At 36.7% G+C, this 19,065-nt stretch overlaps 1 protein-coding gene across 1 annotated transcript in view; it reads left to right on the top strand.

The window, feature by feature from the left end:
- The window catches only part of LOC105493030 (coagulation factor V), a 72,386-nt gene that overhangs the window by 15,535 nt on the left and 37,786 nt on the right, over nt 1–19,065 (top strand). Inside the window, exons 4-8 of the mRNA XM_011760460.2 lie at nt 10,264–10,476; nt 11,723–11,866; nt 14,141–14,362; nt 15,690–15,855; nt 18,314–18,491. Coding sequence (XP_011758762.2) covers nt 10,264–10,476; nt 11,723–11,866; nt 14,141–14,362; nt 15,690–15,855; nt 18,314–18,491 — 923 coding nt within the window. The remainder of the gene's footprint in view (nt 1–10,263; nt 10,477–11,722; nt 11,867–14,140; nt 14,363–15,689; nt 15,856–18,313; nt 18,492–19,065) is intronic.

Below are 19,065 nucleotides of genomic sequence, written 5' to 3'. Positions count from 1 at the left end.
TCCATCCGACACTGGTATGAAAAACTGTATGCAAATTGTAATAGTTGTTGGTATAATAACATTTTAAAATAATTTCAGACTTCTAATGTTTCACAAATATCTTTCCTTCTCCCATGTGTTCCAGCCATCATACCTTTGAGAGAAGAATTGAGTAGGAGAGTGGTTTACGTGCAGGTTTTAGAACTAGACTAATAAGTACAAATCCTGGCTCAGTGACTTTTATAAAGTTATTTAACCTCTGTGTGCCTCATCTTTCTCATCTGTAAAATGGGAATAATAATCATATCTCTGTCATACAAGTTTGTTGTCGTGAAATCTTAGAATAATGACTAGCATATAACAGACATTCAATAAATATTACCTATGATAATAAAGATAATTCTTCAATTAAAATGTGTTCAAATAATTTAGTATTTATCTGAAAACTCGTTAGTTTCAGAAAAAAAATCAGAAAGTAATTTTTAAATTTATTAATTTCTATATAAACTGTTGTCAAACTCATTCCCACTAAGGTATAAGTGACTGATAATAGGTCAATGAACTACCTTCCTTAGGAGTACTTGCATTAGCACTTAATCTTTGGCTTGAGGAAAAACAATGAAGCATTAACTGTGGCATTGAGATTTCTTTCAAAGTGAGTTTGGCAAGACTCTGGGTGAGGTAGTGTGCACAGGAGTTTCTCCTATGTTCTTAAAATCACACAATGACATACATGAAATCAGTCATACAGTGACATAGTGAACAACCACCTCACCTACTTATGAGGCTTCCAGATGACTGCATCAGGAGTTCAGCAATGTAAAGAAGAAGGGGGAGAAACCTCAAAATATCAAAATGTCACATGCAGTTTTCATTTCAAATAAGGGAGGAGGTAAGAATTGTAGACTTTGTACCCTGCCTGCGCTGTTTGCACAGTGAACGAACCTTGCAACATTATCCCTCTTCCTTTACTGTTTGTTTGTCCCTATATTCCCCACAGCCAGCAATTATTTATGAGCAATTGTTTAAAATACTCCCATAACTTTCACTGGAGACATGATTATTGCTGTATATTGCCTCTGGTCCTATGAATCTAAGAAAGGTAAATATATATTGGTGGGGAAAGTAAAATTTTACCTTGGAAATGAGATGCAAATATAATAAACAGATAGTATCTTTTATGGTAAGAGACAAGCCTTCTAAGTTGATTTTATTATGCCCTCTGCATTAAAATAAAACATCTCCTTCTCCATGTCTGACACTCAGCCTCACCTATAGCCTCCCTCTGTGGTTTGAGCTACTTTTTCTAGGAGTGGGGATAAACTAACTGCATGCTGAACCAGTTACATGAGAATCCAGATTCCTCTATCTCAGAGGTAGATATTTGAGAGATGGGTGGTAGTGAGGGGTTAAGATAGTATCACATTGGCTTCAGAAACCACAACAGAACACAAGGCAACTCTGGGTTACCCTTTTTGACAGAATGGACAAATGGTGATTTGTAAAAATGCTTATAATGGCATTTCCTTTAATAATGTATTTAATAAGACTGTTTTAGATCAGGGAATAAAATATCTGCAACTGTAACTAATCACTTAAAAACTATCACGAAAGGGTTTCAATTTGAGGTTACATTTTCAGAAACTCTATAACTAGCATGCAACAAATTGACTCTAATGCTGCACCTTTGAGCAAAGTTTGTTGTTCAGTAAAATTTTCAAAATTGTTTTGGTCAATTACCTTTAAAAAGCTTGTTTCATAGAGAATTTAATATTATTATTTTCTTTTAGTTATATTCTCATATTTTAAATGTATGAGTTGCATATGCATGTCATGTCACAAAATTAGTTCTATAATAGATGACCATCTGCTGATAAGCCAGGTCTCCAAATGAAACATGTTTTCTGCCAGACATTGTTCCTTGTATCTAAGTGTTGCCAAATTCTCTATACAAAAATTTACCTTCTAGGTTGTTCCAAAACATTCCAATGCTCGACTTAATGTAGGTGATTACATTTTTTCACTTTTCATCTGAATATTTTGGCCTTATGTAGATACTTCCTTGAGTATATGATAAACACCTGAAACAAACTATAATGGCTATGGTTTGTATATTTAATAAATCACAAAAATGTGGATCCCTTTTCCAAAGAGACTTGCAAGTTCTGTGCAATGAAATCAGCTCTTTATAAAACATCAGCATTCATTTTCCCATTGCCTACATTATAGCTTCTAAAAGAATGTTCTGAATCTTTGGATGCATTGAAGCATTCACTAAGTTTATTAACTTAGGAGAGGAAGAGTTGTTCACAAAATAAATAACAAGGGAGAAGTTACTGAGCGAGCACCCTAATGGGTAACCAAAAAGGCTCTTTATGTAACTTCACTTTCCCAAAGCGTGTATGCACCATTTTTCATTTTAAAAAAATACTGGGAGCCTTTGGCAAGTAATTAGTACATCATGACGAGTAAATGCAATACAAAGCTGACTATCGACTGAGCAGGAAATGAACAGAACTGAGTAAATATAAAGGAAGAGCTTCCCTTGTGTAAAGATTTTATTCTAGCAAGCAGCTGAACAAGGACTTTCTGTGCTGTAGCACAATAGTTGTCCCTGTCCGTTTCTCTTTTCAGTTTAGAGCTTTACTTTTTTTATTTTGATTACAAAGTCAAAATCACATTCACCAAAACTGCATCTCACAAATGCTTCCTCTAAATAGCTGTTTGTGTTTTATACTTTATATTAATGTATGTTGCAAAATTAAAGATACAACAAACCTGTTTTATTCTAGGCTAAAGGTAAACTAATTTGAAGTTAAAAGAATAAAAGCATTGATAAAATTATACCCCAATGATCTCATTAGCAGTTCTCACTCAGTGTAATTACAGAATATATCCTATGTGCAAGTCTATATTGTTCACTATTTGATTCAAGATGCTCATAAGTCAACTTTCGGTAGTATACTAAATTAACATCATTCATTTAATTATTTGAAATTAATCTTATATTTAACTGACAAGTGAATGTGAAATTCTGAGTAATTTAGTTTGGTCAATTAGACAGACATTAATTTGTGTGACTAGAGTAACCTCTCATTATCTATCTCAAAATATCATGTACACAAATATATACAATAATTTTTTAAGCCCAGTATGTGTTAAAATAAATCTAGGTGTGAAACACTGATCGTTTATAAACAGGTTCAATATTGTTAGAAAATCAGTTACCCTGCTATACCTAGCACAAATGTTATAGCTTCTTAGGCAATTTTTAGATACTTACATTGGTTGGTTCTCATTCCAGATTGACAGTGTGTTCTAATTGTAGCCCTAGAAGAAATCTAGAGGTCAAACCTATCACAATTAGGGCACCAACATGTACCCTAGAGTTAACTAGGATGAGCCCCTCAGGGGCCCAGGCCCTGTCTTCTTTACATTTTTACTCTGGCATTTAGCACAGAGCCTGGAACCTAGTGGATGTTGATGGTCAAGATCATGATGATATTAATCATTACTGAACTAAACTGAGGGACTGAGGACTGATTAGAAAGTAGGGACTATGCATTATTTTCCACTTGCTTAAAAATTATTGATTTTGCTGATAATTTTGAGCAGGTACCTTGTCTTACTTATTACCAAAAAAAAAAAAAAAAAGTATTTTTACCAAAAAAGTCTTACTTACTTTTATCACCTTTGGAATAAATATATCACGGCAATGGACTGGATGTTTGTGTCCTCCCAAAATTAATGTGTTGAAATCTAACCCCCAGTGTGATGGCATTAGGAGGTGGGGCCTTTGGGAGATTTTTAGGTAATGAAAATGGAGCCCTCATGATGAGATTAGTGCCCTTATAAAAGGGACCCTCTCACTCACCCTCTTTCTACCATGTGAGGACACAAGGAGAAGATGGCAATCTACAACCTGGAAGAGACCCTGCGCCAGAGCCCAACCATGCTGGCACCCTGATTTTAAACTTCCAGCCTCCAGAACTGTGAGAAAGACGTGTCCGTTGCTTATAAGCCACCCAGTCCAGGGTACTTTGTTACAGCAACCCAAACTAAGAAAATCACCGGTTTCTATCTTACTCACATGTGTTACCAGAACTCAAGCACACTTAAGATATATCTTATCTAAAGTAGAACATAAAGGAAAGAGGCTGTATTAATTGCAACATGGCTGGGAAAGAAAATACTTAACCAACATGTAAACATGTATTCCCACAGGCTACCAGAGCATTTATTAGGAGCCAGAAATTTTACAAATATTTTCCAGTCCTCATAACCCATCAAAAAGGATAAAGTTATCTCTAGAAAAAGGATTATATTATCTTAAATTATAAATGAAAAAACTGAGGCTAAAAGGGACTTCAAGAAACCTTCCCAAGTTCACACAGTTAGCAAATGATACAACAACCAAGATATTTCAACTCTGACCCTAAAGTTCCAGTGCTTTCTCCCACTATCTAGCAGGAGAAAGTATCATTAACCATATAATCTCACAAATACTGAATTTCAAATGGCGATGAGTGCTGTTAAAAAACCAACAACAAACAAACATGTATCACAATCAGAGATCAAGAAGGGTGTAAGATGATATCTGATCTGACGTCTGAAGAATAAGCACACATTTACCCTGAAGAAGAAAGGGAGGAAGAACTTCAAAAGTTATCTCCTACCCTGCAAAGAATATAATGCTTTGTCCTTAGGGGAGCTTGTGAAAGCAGTGGAAAGAATATCATTTTCTACTATAGAAATACCCTGTGATGTTTTAACCATTTAAAACAGTGGAAGCTGCCTGTCCAGAAACATCATTTTTCAACTTTATGAGGCCATGTAGCAAGAAGCATTGAAGAAGGGCTGTCATGCTTGATTCAAGATAGATAGTGCAACTCATCAACTAGCCATCCTAATTTCAGTTAATACACAAGGTCTGACCTGAGAGGGCAACTCTCCTTATCAGTCCTGTTTGTGCTTTGCTATCAAAGCTCTTTTGTAATCTTTCACAGATAATGCTTCCTGCTTATCAGTGGAGACTTTCTCCATAAACATTTTTTCTTTTATAGACTAGAATTATGTTATAACTTACAGGAAGTGACTTAAGCTTTTATCATTTCTCAGCTCTTGACAGTTTTATTACCAAAGTGAAAGTACAGCCTATAGTAAATATTAGTTATTAGTGTCAAGCTATGCTTCGGGTTGTGTTGGGGGAAGACACAACAAAGTCCACTTTACGCTAGCACAAAGTTCACAAACTCAGCTGCCTATAGTAGCCAGATGAGTAGTTCAGTGAACAAAATTGGTCCAGTAAGGACTGATAATCAGAAAGCAGAAGAGGGCAGCTAAGATCCAGGTCCAACCAAATTCTGTGCAGGAGTTTGGTCCTGTTGTTAACCAGATCTCCAGGTTTTTGTTTTTTAAAGAGAAACCAGATTCTTATATAATTACTCCAGATTTTTAATGTTGGTATTTAACCTATTTTAACATTATGCAATCCTAACAACACACAGCCGTGAGCTTTGACTTGTTGACCTAGGCTCTAGCCCATAGGACCTTACATTTTAGAAGTTTAATAAATATTCACTGAGCATCTTCTTCATGTTCATGTTCCATGCTCCTCCAGGTACCTATGGAAGGCACCAGAGACACTAAGATAAATACAATCCAGCACTTTTCCTTGAGGAGTTCACACTTGAGTGACCAAAATGTGCAGGACACAAATACTTATGATCTAGTAGAAGAAAATGGAATTAGTCATGTAATCTCACAGGCATTTAATTACAAATTGTGATGAGTGCTGTAGAAGGAAAATAATGTGTATCAGAATTGGAGATAAAGGTAGAAGTGAACTGATATTCAAGGTGACGTCTGAAGGATGAACACATATTTATCAAAAGGAAGAAGGGAGGAAGAGCATTCTAGGCAGAGGGAATGGCATCTGCAAAGACCCTGAGGTAGGATAGAAGTTGGATGTCTGGGGAACTGACAGGGGACCCAGGGGACAAGGAGCCCACAGTTAACAAGGGAAAAGACATATGATAAGACTGAAGAGAGAAGTAGAGGTAAATCATACATGGACTTGTGGTCCACTTTAAAGACTTTATGCAAGAAGTAAATCTAGATATACCTACTCAACTTATGGTTTCCATGCTCAGAACCTCATGAGGTACATTGCACATCACTGTAGTACCTGAATCCTTCATTGCTAATGAATGGATGTGCCTTATTTTCCACTCCCACCTGGAGAATCCAACATATGCTGATGCCATGAAAACTCATGCAAAGTGTTTTGAGTGGAATAGATTTTCCACAGTTGGGATGGGGAAAGGTACAGTTAAAGAAGAGAAGCTGACATTGCTGAAATGTAAAAAATATTTTATATGGAAATTTAGCATCTCCGACTTTGGCTTCTGAACATAAGGAACCAGATTTACCTTTTTTCTTAACAACTAGATAGGCAGACAAAACATATAAAACAGAAGTTTTCAGACATCAAATGACAGACAACTCAAGACAGTGAAAGAAGAATAACAAACCAGGTGTGCCCTATGAGTGCCTAAGCTTACTGCCTGAAGAGAGTTTCCAGGGAACAGCACAAGCAGGGAGAACCCAGATAGAGTCTCTATGGGTGAGGAAACAGAGTTTGGACTTCAGAGAAGCCTAAGTGACTGAATTTGTGATTTGTTGGGCAGAGTCCTGGAGAGGACAGTATAATCACAGAGAAAGAGCTCTTGAGAATCTACAGAGAGGTTTTGTCAAGTTGAATACTGATCTGCACATACATGTGAGGAAAGTACTGAGGGTAAGAAAAATGTCATTTGAAAGGAACAGTTGGAACAGTCCCTGGACCTTACGCAGGGCCAGTAACCATTTATGTTCCTACCATCAAACACAGAAAGACTTCCTAATAAATGAGCAGTGGATAGAATTCTCAGAAGGATTTAGAAAGAGTAGGTGGATAAAATTAGACTACAGGCTGCTGAGGAGGCAACGGAATAAAAAATAAGATTTGAAAGAATCAAGTTGATTTCAAGTATCTTAACTGTGAATAAAACTCAATACTAGTTAACAAGAATGCAACAAACAACAATGTAAATTCACAATGTTAATAAAAATAAACAAGTATTAGAAGAAGCAGAAAGAGATGACTCATAACCAAGAAAAAACAGATTTAGAAGTGAAAGAGAAAATAGAAGCAGCAGGCAGAGACAGTAGGACAGCTATCATAAATCTTCCCAATATATTCCAGAAAACAGAGAAAAGCATGAGCATGATGAAGAGATAGAGAATATAAATATGCATACACAGAACTTCTGTAGATGAATACAATTGCTGACATGAAAAGTAAAACAATAAAGGACAGAAAATAAAGGTAAAAAATAAAGGATAAAAAATTATATATTGTAAACTGAAGGACAACACTAATACAACAAACACTGAATGAAATTAATAGCACATTAGACACTGTGAAAGGAAATGGTAGAAAATATTAACACATTGCAATAGAAACTGTGCAAAATGAAATACGGAGAGTAAAAAGGCTGAAGAAAGTGAACAGAGCATCAGTGAACTGTGGGACCATATCAAGTGATCTAACATATGTGTAATTGGATCTCAGAAGTAGCAGGAACAGAAAAAGTATTTGAAGAAATAATGACTGAAAACTGCCCAAATGTAATGAAAACTACAAACCAACAGATTCAAGAGGTTTGACAAAACTAAGAAGGAACATGAAGAAAACCACATCAAGCCACATCACAATCAAGTTGCTGGAAACCAGTGATAAAGAGAAAATATTAGAAGCAGTGAGAGATAAAAAGACACATCATATACAGGGGAACAAAATGAAGAAATTATAGCAGACTTATCATTAGAAACTATGCAAACCAGAAGACAATTAGGGACATCTTTAAAGTGTTGGGAGGGTGGAGGATAGGGGAATCTGTCTATTTAGTATTCTATACCAAGCAAAAAAAACCTTTTTAACATGAAAGCAAAATGAAGAGTGCTTTAGACATACAAATGCAGAAATAATTTCTCACTAGTACAGCTGAAAAAAAATGCTAAAGGAACTCCTTTAGATAGAAGAAATATTATATCAGAGAGACATTTAGATTCATAAGAAGGAATGAAAAGTTCCAGAAGTTGATAAATATAGAGAAATTTTTTTCTCATTTTAATCTATTAAAAAGGCAATTGATTATCTAAACGTTAAAGCAAAAATAGTAACAATTAATTGTGGGGCATATTATGTATATATAAATAAAATGTATGACAATAGCACAAAGGATAGGAGGGAAGAAATGGAAATATAGTATTGCAAAGTTCTTACAAGTGAAATAGTATAATATTATTTGAAGAAAGTCTGTAACAAGTTAAAAATGTATTATATATTGTAAACTGAAGGGCAGCACTAAGAAAACAAAGCTAATAAGTCAACAATGGAGATTAAACATCATTAAATATACTCAATCCAAAAGAAAATAGAAAGGAAGGGGAAAAGGAATAAAGACCAGGTAGACAAATAGAAAATAAATTAAATCCAACTATATAATCAATTACATTAAAAGCAAATGGAAAGAGCACTACAAGTAAGAAACAAATAAGATTAAATAAAAAGGAATGCTAAACAGTATGCAGAATTTAAGAAATCCACTTTAAATGAGAGAGACAAAGATAGGTAAAAAATAAAGGATAGAAAATTATATACCATACCAGTTAACACTAATCCAACACAAAAGGGTATATAATGATGATTCCATTGATATGACATTACAGAAAAGCCAAATCACAGTGAAATAAAGCAGATTAGTGGTTGTCTGGGCCCAGAGGGCATTGGCTACAAATGGCATGAGGAAATGTTTTGGAATGATGGAACTCTTCTCTATCTTGATTGGGACTATAGCTAAAAGACTGTGTAATTTTTTAAATCAAAGCTCAGCAAATATTATACTTAAAACTGGTAAATGTTATTATATGCAAATTATACCTCAATAAAGATAATGAAAGGAAGAAAAGAGGGAAGGAGAATGGGGAAGAGGGAAGGAAGAAGACAAAGAAAGGAAGAAAGGAGAAAAGAAAAGAAACTAGGAAAGTAAAAAGAAAAGAAAGGGAAGAGAAAGGAAGGGGAGGGAAGGCGAGGAAAGGATTAATCATTTCAGTTTTTAAAAATTATAGTTGCTTCAGTAAGAGTAGTTTTTATTGGCCTTTTACGCCATCATGTAAAACATTTCAGGCGTTTTTTGTTTGTTTTTTTCCCCAGATCCTTGTTGTCTGCCTATATCCACACTGATGTTCTCACCTTCTTCCTTCAGAGAATTTATCAAGTTATTGTACCAAACAAAAATAACTGTATCCCAAAGAGAAATTCTGGCACCAGCTGATGATAGGGAATCTTTCACCTAATTAAATGAGGAATTCCTCAGGCAGAGGAAACTGTCCATTCCACTTGGTGGTCTATGGCACTCACCTCTCTCCTTCCTGACCTCACTTGCTCCGTTTTATTATTGAAAACCTCACTCAACCCTCTACACTTCTTTTAATATTGAGCATCTCAGTTCCCTGTCTTCAGTAAGGAAGACCAATTTCTTCATCCTCTCCCTCTCCTATCAGTAGGGAAAGTCCAGTATACATGGAGGTGTTAATGATGGGTCTTTGGGGGCACAAAGTACAAAGTAAGACTTGTAAGTTTCAGAGGATGGACACATTTCATATTCATACAAACAACGAGCCTGCATATGGGAGTTAGACGCTGTGGCTCGGGGGAAAAAATTGAGATAATCAGATAGCTAAGATGAAATAAAGAGATAAAACAGAGCTGAGGGTCACAGCAGTCGGAAAGAAGATCTGAAATAACAAAACAAAACAATATATAAACAACTCTGACTATCCTCCCATCTCATGTTAATAGGCTAAGTATGTCTTGTTAAACACCACAAAGAAGATATCACCCATTCTTATATTCTGAGATGTTTTACTGATCAAAGGTGATTCAATTCTCTGATAATATTTAAATAATAATTGTTCAGGTACCCTGGAAAATTAACTTGCTTAACTTTAATTTACAAATAACATTTGTTATTCTTAAGATCACCATGGTAGCAAAGCCTTTGTAACTACATGAGCATAGAAATGGGCATACGTGAATCTTTCCAAATAATAAAAGTTCACTATTGAAGGACATATGCATCTCCAGAGTGCTCATCTTAGCTATCCCCAGATTTGAGAGTGGTGAAAATGCAATCCTCAGAAACTGCCCACATGTCTTGATGGCTCTTACTCCTCCAGGTGCTTCTTACCTTGACCACACATTCCCTGTGGAGAAGATGGATGATGCTGTGGCTCCAGGCCGAGAATACACCTATGAATGGAGTATCAGTGAGGACAGCGGGCCCACCCATGATGACCCTCCATGCCTCACACACATCTATTACTCCCATGAAAATCTAATCGAGGATTTCAACTCTGGACTGATTGGGCCCCTGCTTATCTGTAAAAAAGGTAAGAACACTCCCACCAAAAGTTTCAACAACCAAATGTTGGAATGGTCAGGAGTTCTGTCATGGGACAAAGCTTGGGAACATCTCGGTAACTTCATGTACATCAAGCAGAGGAAGAGGGCACGGATCATTGTTTGACAAGAGAAAAAAATACCTGCTATTTCAGGGTGTGGATCCACCTCTGTTTCTTCTCATTTCTCCTTCATCTCAGTCCTTAAGATTCTCCCAAGCAAATTCCTGTTTGAGAGTGTGTTCTGATGTCATGCTTGTATGATCTGTAACATTTACCTCAAGGCCAAAGTCTTTTAGAAAGTATACAGCAGCCTATACTCTGCTGAAAGAGCTCTTGGAAAGAATATTGGCTAACATATTTGACATATCCAAAATTTGGGCTGGTAATTTGTTCTATAAACATGTTAAATGCCAGCTTCCTTTCTTACAAACAAGTTGAACACTTTGAGTGGTAGGTTTCAAACACACTCAAGTGACTACAAGAACTTTTATTGGCTGGGCTTCTTAGGAGCAAGATTGGATTTTCATTTTATCCCATGAGAATCCAGCCCATCTTTCATTAAAACAAGCAAACAACCACAGCGAGCCACAGCACGGGAAACAACGTGATGGACTCACCATCTGCCTATACATACACTCAGACCACACCTACATAGCTTCCCAATGTATTTACTCATTATACAAATACTTGTTTTTCATTTCCTAGTATATATAAGATACTGTGATGGTGCTGAAAAAAACCTTAAGACTTACGAAAGACTCTTCTTTCATTTTACCATCAGCAGCATGTTTTTCTCATAGTGAGAATGGATTAACGCTGATACTTCCAACCAGTTATCGAATGCCCCCTTTCATATACAAACAAGATGACAGCATTAAACTTGGGGCATGGTGCTTTTACCAACTGAGCTAACGTATCTATATACTGTTCTGTTGAGACTGGAGGAAATGGATACTTGTAGAGAGTCTTGAGAGTCATCAAATGTTTTCTTCCCAAGCTGGACGAAATAAAGCCTGTTCCCCAAAGCAACAAGGTGTCAGAGAAGACAGTGTGGCACCAGATTTTTAATAACCCTAGAACCACTATTACTTAATATGCTATTTTAAAAAGTAAGAATTTCTTCAAGTTGCTGTCATTATGGTTGATCGCTTGCCCTAAACTCTTTGCTATCCAGGAAAGCTAATGAGAGTGTTCTGTCTGCAGTGCTACTGAAAACATGTCTTTCCTTTTACAGGGATCCTAACTGAGGATGGGAAACAGAAGACATTTGACAAGCAAATCGTGCTACTGTTTGCTGTGTTTGATGAAAGCAAGAGCTGGAGCCAGTCATCATCCCTAATGTACACAGTCAATGGATACGTGAATGGGACAATGCCAGGTAACACGAGGGCTGTGCACCATTGAACAACAGTAAAATCATTAGTAATTTTTCAGTCCTGTTGTTTTCTTCAAAGCACTAGAGAAGTTGACCATACTCACTGTTTTGCAACTCCCTATCAAGAGGGAAATATTTTCTCATCTGTCTTTTAAAAACAGGAAACAGAAGAGACAAATTAGAAGCTAGAGAAGAAATGTGCAGCCTTGTTAGGTATAGTGACCTGAGTAGGTTTCACCTTGGCCTGCACTTTGAAAAAGACCTTCAGGGTATCAGCTCAGTCTCTCTCTCCGAGTTCTGCAGTTCCTGCTATGTATGTCCTTCAGGGACAAGCCCTAGCAGGAAAGGTCAGCAGGAAGATTGCAGTAAAGATGAACAGATTAGGAGTAATCCCCAACACACACACACAAAAAAGACCAGCATTTCAAAAGGCGACAGAAGAGTAATATTCAATGGCGTCTAGAATATTTTCTCTTTCCATTTGCATTTGGGCTCTTATGAGAAGGCAAAATCATAGCAATCATTAAGAGAAAAAATAACTGACTCCCTCTTAGACCACATATCTTCTATTTCTCTCTGGTAGAACTGACCTACAACTAAAGATCCAGGGTATATGATACTAGCCTGAGGGAAAAACATTAAAAAATTATAATGCCGCTTTACTAAATAAACCATATTTCAAAACACTAAACTTCTTAGAGGTTATTCTGTAATGCCATCTAAAAATCACAAATGGCTTCACTTACTAAAACATAAATATTGTTAAGAGTTGAGATCTGGGTAGTGTTTTTAAATTGTATTCTATTTCATTTGACTACATTTTCCACTTGGTTTTCTGAAAATATACTCATATGACTCTCAGTGTTGATCCTGAGTTCCAATACTAGGAGCTTGTAAAAACTGAAGCTTAGTTAACTGACCTCGACCTTAGATAATCTGAGTTCAGACCTCACTCGCTTCTCTACCTTCTGTGGCCCTGGATAATTAGCTGTCTCAATGTGCTTACTTACAAAAGTGGACTAACTATTTATCCTAATATTTATTTCCTGGCAGAGTGAACAATCTGTGTAAGTATAAGGATGCCAAAAAAAGCAAAACCATATGCACAAAAATAAAAATAAATTGATCTGAGCTTAGAGTTTATGAATTTATAGTTCCCAAAAGAATAATTGGGGGTAAATGGGACAGGGTAGGGAAAGACCATCAGTAGAAACTAAGAATAGTAAACATTTGTAAAACCCTCTGCCTTATAAAGCAGAATAAATTGAATACATATGATAAATGCTAACACAGATATGTTAATTGCTGAACTCAATATGAGCATTTATTTGGCATGGATAAATGCTTCTGCCAAAGCCTCCTGGTGATGCAAGGAATCCCAGCTTTGTTGCAATGGTCTCCTAAAAAAGACAAGCCTTTGTGTGGGTGAGGAACTGATTCTCAGCCCTGATTTCTAGTATCTAGTAATTATGTACCTGAGATGTAAAACAGAAACCTAAAAGCCAAGGATGGAGTCTCCCCACAGAGCAAATGAGCATTTCCCCAGTGACTGTAGGAGCAAAGAAGGAGCAAAACTAAGTTTTTATATTCAGTTATCATTACTCCTTCCATGAAAAGCTCCCAATGGCCCAACATAATGAAGACTTTTACACTGCATTTTAAGGAGAGTATGCAACCCACAAAGTGATTTTGTTGACTTGTCATTAAAACAATCAAAAAGTGAATAAAAATAACAATTGAAAATCCTCACATCATCTTCACATCTTCTTCCCTTTGGCAGAGCTTTGACCACTAGAGCTAGAGAGCTGAGAGGATTAAGTGCTTGAACTCAGCCCTATTGGAGGTTCCGGTGATTTGACTCCCTCCAGCCGAGATCAGATTGGGGTGACCAAACATTCCATTTGCCATGGACTTTTTACCAGTTCTAATAGTGAAAGTCCTAAACCTTGAGAAATCCCTCAGAGCAGGACAGTCGGTTACCTTCTTGGCCTAATCCTTTAGCAATCCCTGTGTTTCTGAGTTAACACTCGCCATCTCTAGGCTCTGTTGTTACCTGTATAATGCCATTTATCACAATGAGTTGTGACTGCTTGTTTGCTGGTCACTCAGATGTCTGCTTTTGCAGGGCACAAACTACAACTGGAGTGTCTGTTCCCTTGAAGCTTTATTCAATGCCTGACACACAGCAGGTGCTCAATACATTTGGTGAGTGAATGTTTGATCACAGAATACTTGACTGAATGCTTATTTTGGCCTGTGTCTCTCCCTCTCTCTCAGATATAACAGTTTGTGCCCATGACCACATCAGCTGGCATCTGCTGGGAATGAGCTCGGGGCCAGAATTGTTCTCCATTCATTTCAATGGCCAGGTCCTGGAGCAGAACCATCATAAGGTCTCAGCCATCACCCTTGTCAGTGCTACATCCACTACCGCAAATATGACCGTGGGCCCAGAGGGAAAGTGGATCATATCTTCTCTCACCCCAAAACATTTGCAAGGCAAGAAACTCTCCTGACAGTCTTGCTTGTGAATGCAGAATGCTTTCTTCCCAGCACTGACTCTCTCTTTCTCCTTGCCCTTGCAAGCCACCTGCACCCCAGAAAAACTTGCTTTGGTTCCTAACAACCAAATTTAGATACTTTGCTCTTAGATTTATAACTCGCTGTTTGGGGATGGAGAAAGTGAAGGAATTGACAAGGTTTTTTTTTTTTTTTTTTTTTTTTTTTTTTTTTAATTAAACAAAAGCTGAAGAGGTCTCTAACTTCCTGGAAAGAAGAAAAGAGGAAGGAAACAAAAGCATACATAAAGATATTCTTTCTTGGGGTTACCTCATATGCAGCCAGAGAAAAAGACCTAGATGCTAGCACAAGATAAACTGCAAATTTACAGAAGCACTAAGCTGTAGAAAGTGTAAAAGGTTAGCATGAAAACATTAACCTTTACAGTGGGATGAACACAAAGTCTAGCATGGAGAGGAACTCAATGAATGTGTGTTGAATGGATCATACACGGCATATAAACAGCTGAGGGGTAAGCTCCAAAGAACACCGGTGAATTCAAGTGGGAAAATCAATCAACCCAGGTTATGTGGTGTCGTGTAAACAGAATAATGGATTGTTCTACTACACATTTTTGCTTTAAAACTGTTGAGAGGAAGGTTCATATAAACAGAGACTAAAATCTAAGGAGATGATATCACTATAGGAAATCATTTTGTGACCAAAATAATGTATAAGAAACATACATAAGGAAGAGAGACTTCATGAGATCATTTCTGTTTCTTTTCACACGCAGTAGTCAAAATTATATTCAAAATAATAAAACCATCACGACATCCGTGGAAGACAGAGTTCCCAACAATATTAAAACAGCAATGAAACTGTTGTTTCTTTGTTGAAGATAAGTGTGTTATGTATTGTTATTAATATTTAATATTTAACAACAATTTGATTAAGTACTGGTGCTATCTTCATTTTACAGATTGAGGGACAGATGACAGAAAAAATGAGAATTTAACAAGACATAATTCATAGGATTTTAAGAAGTTAAAAATTATAAGAAATTTGCCAGCTCGAGAAGAAATCAAGGGAACCTTTCCATGTTTTTTCCCTAACCCCTCCTCCTTTTCCCCCTTTTAAAAGTCTTGCCTTTTCTGGATGCCACTGAAAGAGTTCCAAACTAAAATGTTCAAAAGTTGCCTGAGCATTACGTTCACTGTTATTATATTAATATAAACCTTATACAAGTTGATTTAAAGGATATGTATTTCCATCAACCATAATTTCTTCTCTCGAGTTATTTCGTTCTCTTTCTGCCCTAACTCAGCTGGGATGCAGGCTTACATTGACATTAAAAACTGCCCAAAGAAAACCAGGAATCCTAAGAAAATAACTCGTGAGCAGAGGCGGCACATGAAAAGGTGGGAATACTTCATTGCTGCAGAGGAAGTCATTTGGGACTATGCACCTGTAATACCAGCGAATATGGACAAGTGAGTTGTTGGGGTTCATACCATTGGGCAAAGGTTCAAGATACATTCCATAGGGTCCTAGATGTTTGGGGATGAAATGTTGTAAGTTGACAGCTCTCAAGGGGGCACATGTATTGGTTTCTATTCAAGTCTTTTTGTAAAGATTAATCTTCAGTTACTCCCAAATCACCAAAGAAATTCAGCCTAATAACAACAGCAGCCACCTCTTGCTGAGTGCTCGCAATTGCCAAGTACTATATTATCCCCTTCTGAGAGCTTCACTTCAACTCTACAAACTAGACACTGCTCTTATTTCTTTTTATAGATGACGAAATGGGTCAGAGAGATTAAGAGATTTGGACATTCAAATAGTGCTTAAACCCTTGAAAAGCTATTCAAATTCACTCATAATAAGAGAAATGCAAATTAAACTTCATGGGAATACTACTTTTATCTCTCAGATTCACAAGTCCAGATGACATCATCTGTTGACAAGGCTGTGAGAAATAAGAACAATCATATATTGCTGGTGGAAGATTAAATTGGTAAAGGGATTCTGAAGAATAACTTGGCAATATGTATCAAAATTCTAAATGCATATTTCCTTTGACTCAGCTGTCTTACTCTGGAAATCTAACTATACAGATATACTTGTTCACAGGTGAAATGATGTATGTACAACATATTCACTGTTGCAATGTTAGTAGTAGTAAGACTGGAAACAACTCAAAATGTCCATCAGTAGGAAACTAGTTTAATAAATTATGATACATTCATACAATGGAATACTAGGCATCAAAAAACAGGATGCAAACACTCTCTATGTCCTAACAAAAAAAGTTCTCCAAGCTATGTTATTAAATTACAAAGCCAGGATGTAGTATAGCGTGTATATATAACTGCCTTTTGTTAAAGGAGTGAAAGGGATAAGAATATTTATATTTTCTTATTTTAAGACATATTTGCATATGTGTACATAAAAGTATTCTGGAATTATACACATAAAATTAATATGTGGCTACCTAGAAAATTCAGGGAGGGTAGGGAGGTCCATCGAGGGTTATCAGAGAAAAGTGAGAGTTTTCACTGTAATAAAAATTATGTGAATGTGTTTTCTATTAAAAAGAATTAAACTAGGAAAAAGAACCAAAAAAAATTTGGCCAAGATTATAGAATTGGTGCCAGAACTGAGATAGAAATCCAGGAGTGTTTGGCAACAGTCAGTGCTTTCCACTGGGTAAAATAAATTCATAAAATGATACTCTATCTTAAAGGATTGCTGGGTTAAATGATATTTCTGACTTTAGGTCTTTGAGGAACTGCCATACTGTCTTCCACAATGGTTGGATTAATTTACATTCCACCAAGAGTGTATAAGTGTTCCTTTTTCTCCATAACCTTGCCGGCATCTGTTGTTTCTTGACTTTTCAACCATCGCCATTCTGACTGTCATGAGATGGCATCTCATTGTGGGTTTTTTTGTTTGTTTGTTTTGTTTGAGACGGAGTCTCACTCTGCTGCCCAGGCTGGAGTGCAGTGGCGCCATCTCGGCTCACTGCAGACTCCGCCTCCCAGGTTCACACCATTCTCCTTCCTCACCCTCCCGAGTAGCTGGGACTACTGGTGCCCGCCACCAGGCCCGGCTAATTTTTTGTATTTTTAGTAGAGACGGGGTTTCACCATGTTAGCCAGGATGATCTGGATCTCCTGACCTCGTGATCCGCCCGCCTTGGCCTCCCAAAGTGCTGGGATTAAAGCGTGAGCCACCGCGCCCGGCCGCATTGTGGTTTTGATTTGCATTTCTCTAATGATCACTGATGTTGAACTTTTTAAAATATGCTTTTTGGCCGCATGTAGTTGCTTTTGCAAACTAAGGCAATAAAGTTGGCAGGGGAAAAGTGGCTCACGTTGCTGCTCCCAAAGTATTTATCCCAGTAGCTACAAAAGACGGGTGAAGGAGGTTGCTTTTCAGTCATCTCCAAGGATTGGCTAGATGGTGGAAGAGATAGCCCAATAGCACAAAACTATGATTAACAATGCTAGTAAATGTTTCTTGGGGTGGGAAGGTGCCTTTAGGGTTTAAGAAATACCTTTAAAACCAAAAAGGCTATCATAAAATAAGTGATAGGAGAGACTTTAGAAAAATTCCTAGTATTTCTTCCAGCCAGTATAGGCCTTTTCCCAGAGATATCAAAGGTCTGCTGTAGTAATGAGAATGACAGGAAGCTCTAAGTAGCTGCTTCTAACCAGTTACCTATGATTTTTATCAGTGATGCAGGAGACAACTCAGAAGTTTCCAGTTTTCCAACTAGACAGAAAACATCAGGACTTTGCAAGCTACACTAAGAAATTTTTAGAGAACTAGCATTTTAGCTAATGTAAGAGCAGAACATCTAAGCACGAGGGTTTCTCCATCCTACCGAGATCTCTATTCGAGAAAGTGGTTTAATTTTTGTTTTAATTTTTATTTCGCTTTAAGAAAATACAGGTCTCAGCATTTGGATAATTTCTCAAACCAAATTGGAAAACTTTATAAGAAAGTTATGTACACACAGTACGAAGATGAGTCCTTCACCAAACGTACAGTGAATCCCAATATGAAAGAAGATGGGATTTTGGGTCCTATTATCAGAGCCCAGGTCAGAGACACACTCAAAGTAAGTAACACAAATGCAGATTCATGGGAGAAATTAAATAGTAAATTATTATGGAGTACCTGGTTGTTTTTTAATTTTAAAACAAAAAGGTGCTCATATAATTTTAAATTCAAATGCAACTTTTAGTTTTTATTTAGTATTTGCATTTCTTTACAGCCTACTCAATAATACAAAGGATCTGAGACAGTTTCTCAAATTATAAAGGCATAAAACAAAGAGTCTATGTAACTGGGATAGAATCTGGGGACAAAGAAAATAAAGCCACAGATAAGTAGATACCATGTGACCCTGTAAGGCTGTCTTCAAATTTTGTCCTAAGCTTTATGGCAGACAGTGTAAAAAAGGAAATATGTCAGGGTGAAGTTTACATCATCTACGAAAAGAAAGTACCATTTATCCTGATATTGAGATCTAAGAGGAACTTCTTTAATGAGTTCTACAAAAGAGAGTGCTGAGTGATACAGTAGATGGCATCCTTGATAAAATTCTTATAACCAGCATAATACATTAAAAGTTGCATTAAAAATGTTTCTCATTATAGCTAAGATATAATAGTAAACACAACTGAATCGAA

This window comes from Macaca nemestrina, chromosome 1 (genome assembly GCF_043159975.1).
Source record: "Macaca nemestrina isolate mMacNem1 chromosome 1, mMacNem.hap1, whole genome shotgun sequence".
Taxonomy (NCBI): domain Eukaryota; kingdom Metazoa; phylum Chordata; class Mammalia; order Primates; family Cercopithecidae; genus Macaca; species Macaca nemestrina.
This window is presented reverse-complemented; position numbering and strand designations above follow the sequence as displayed.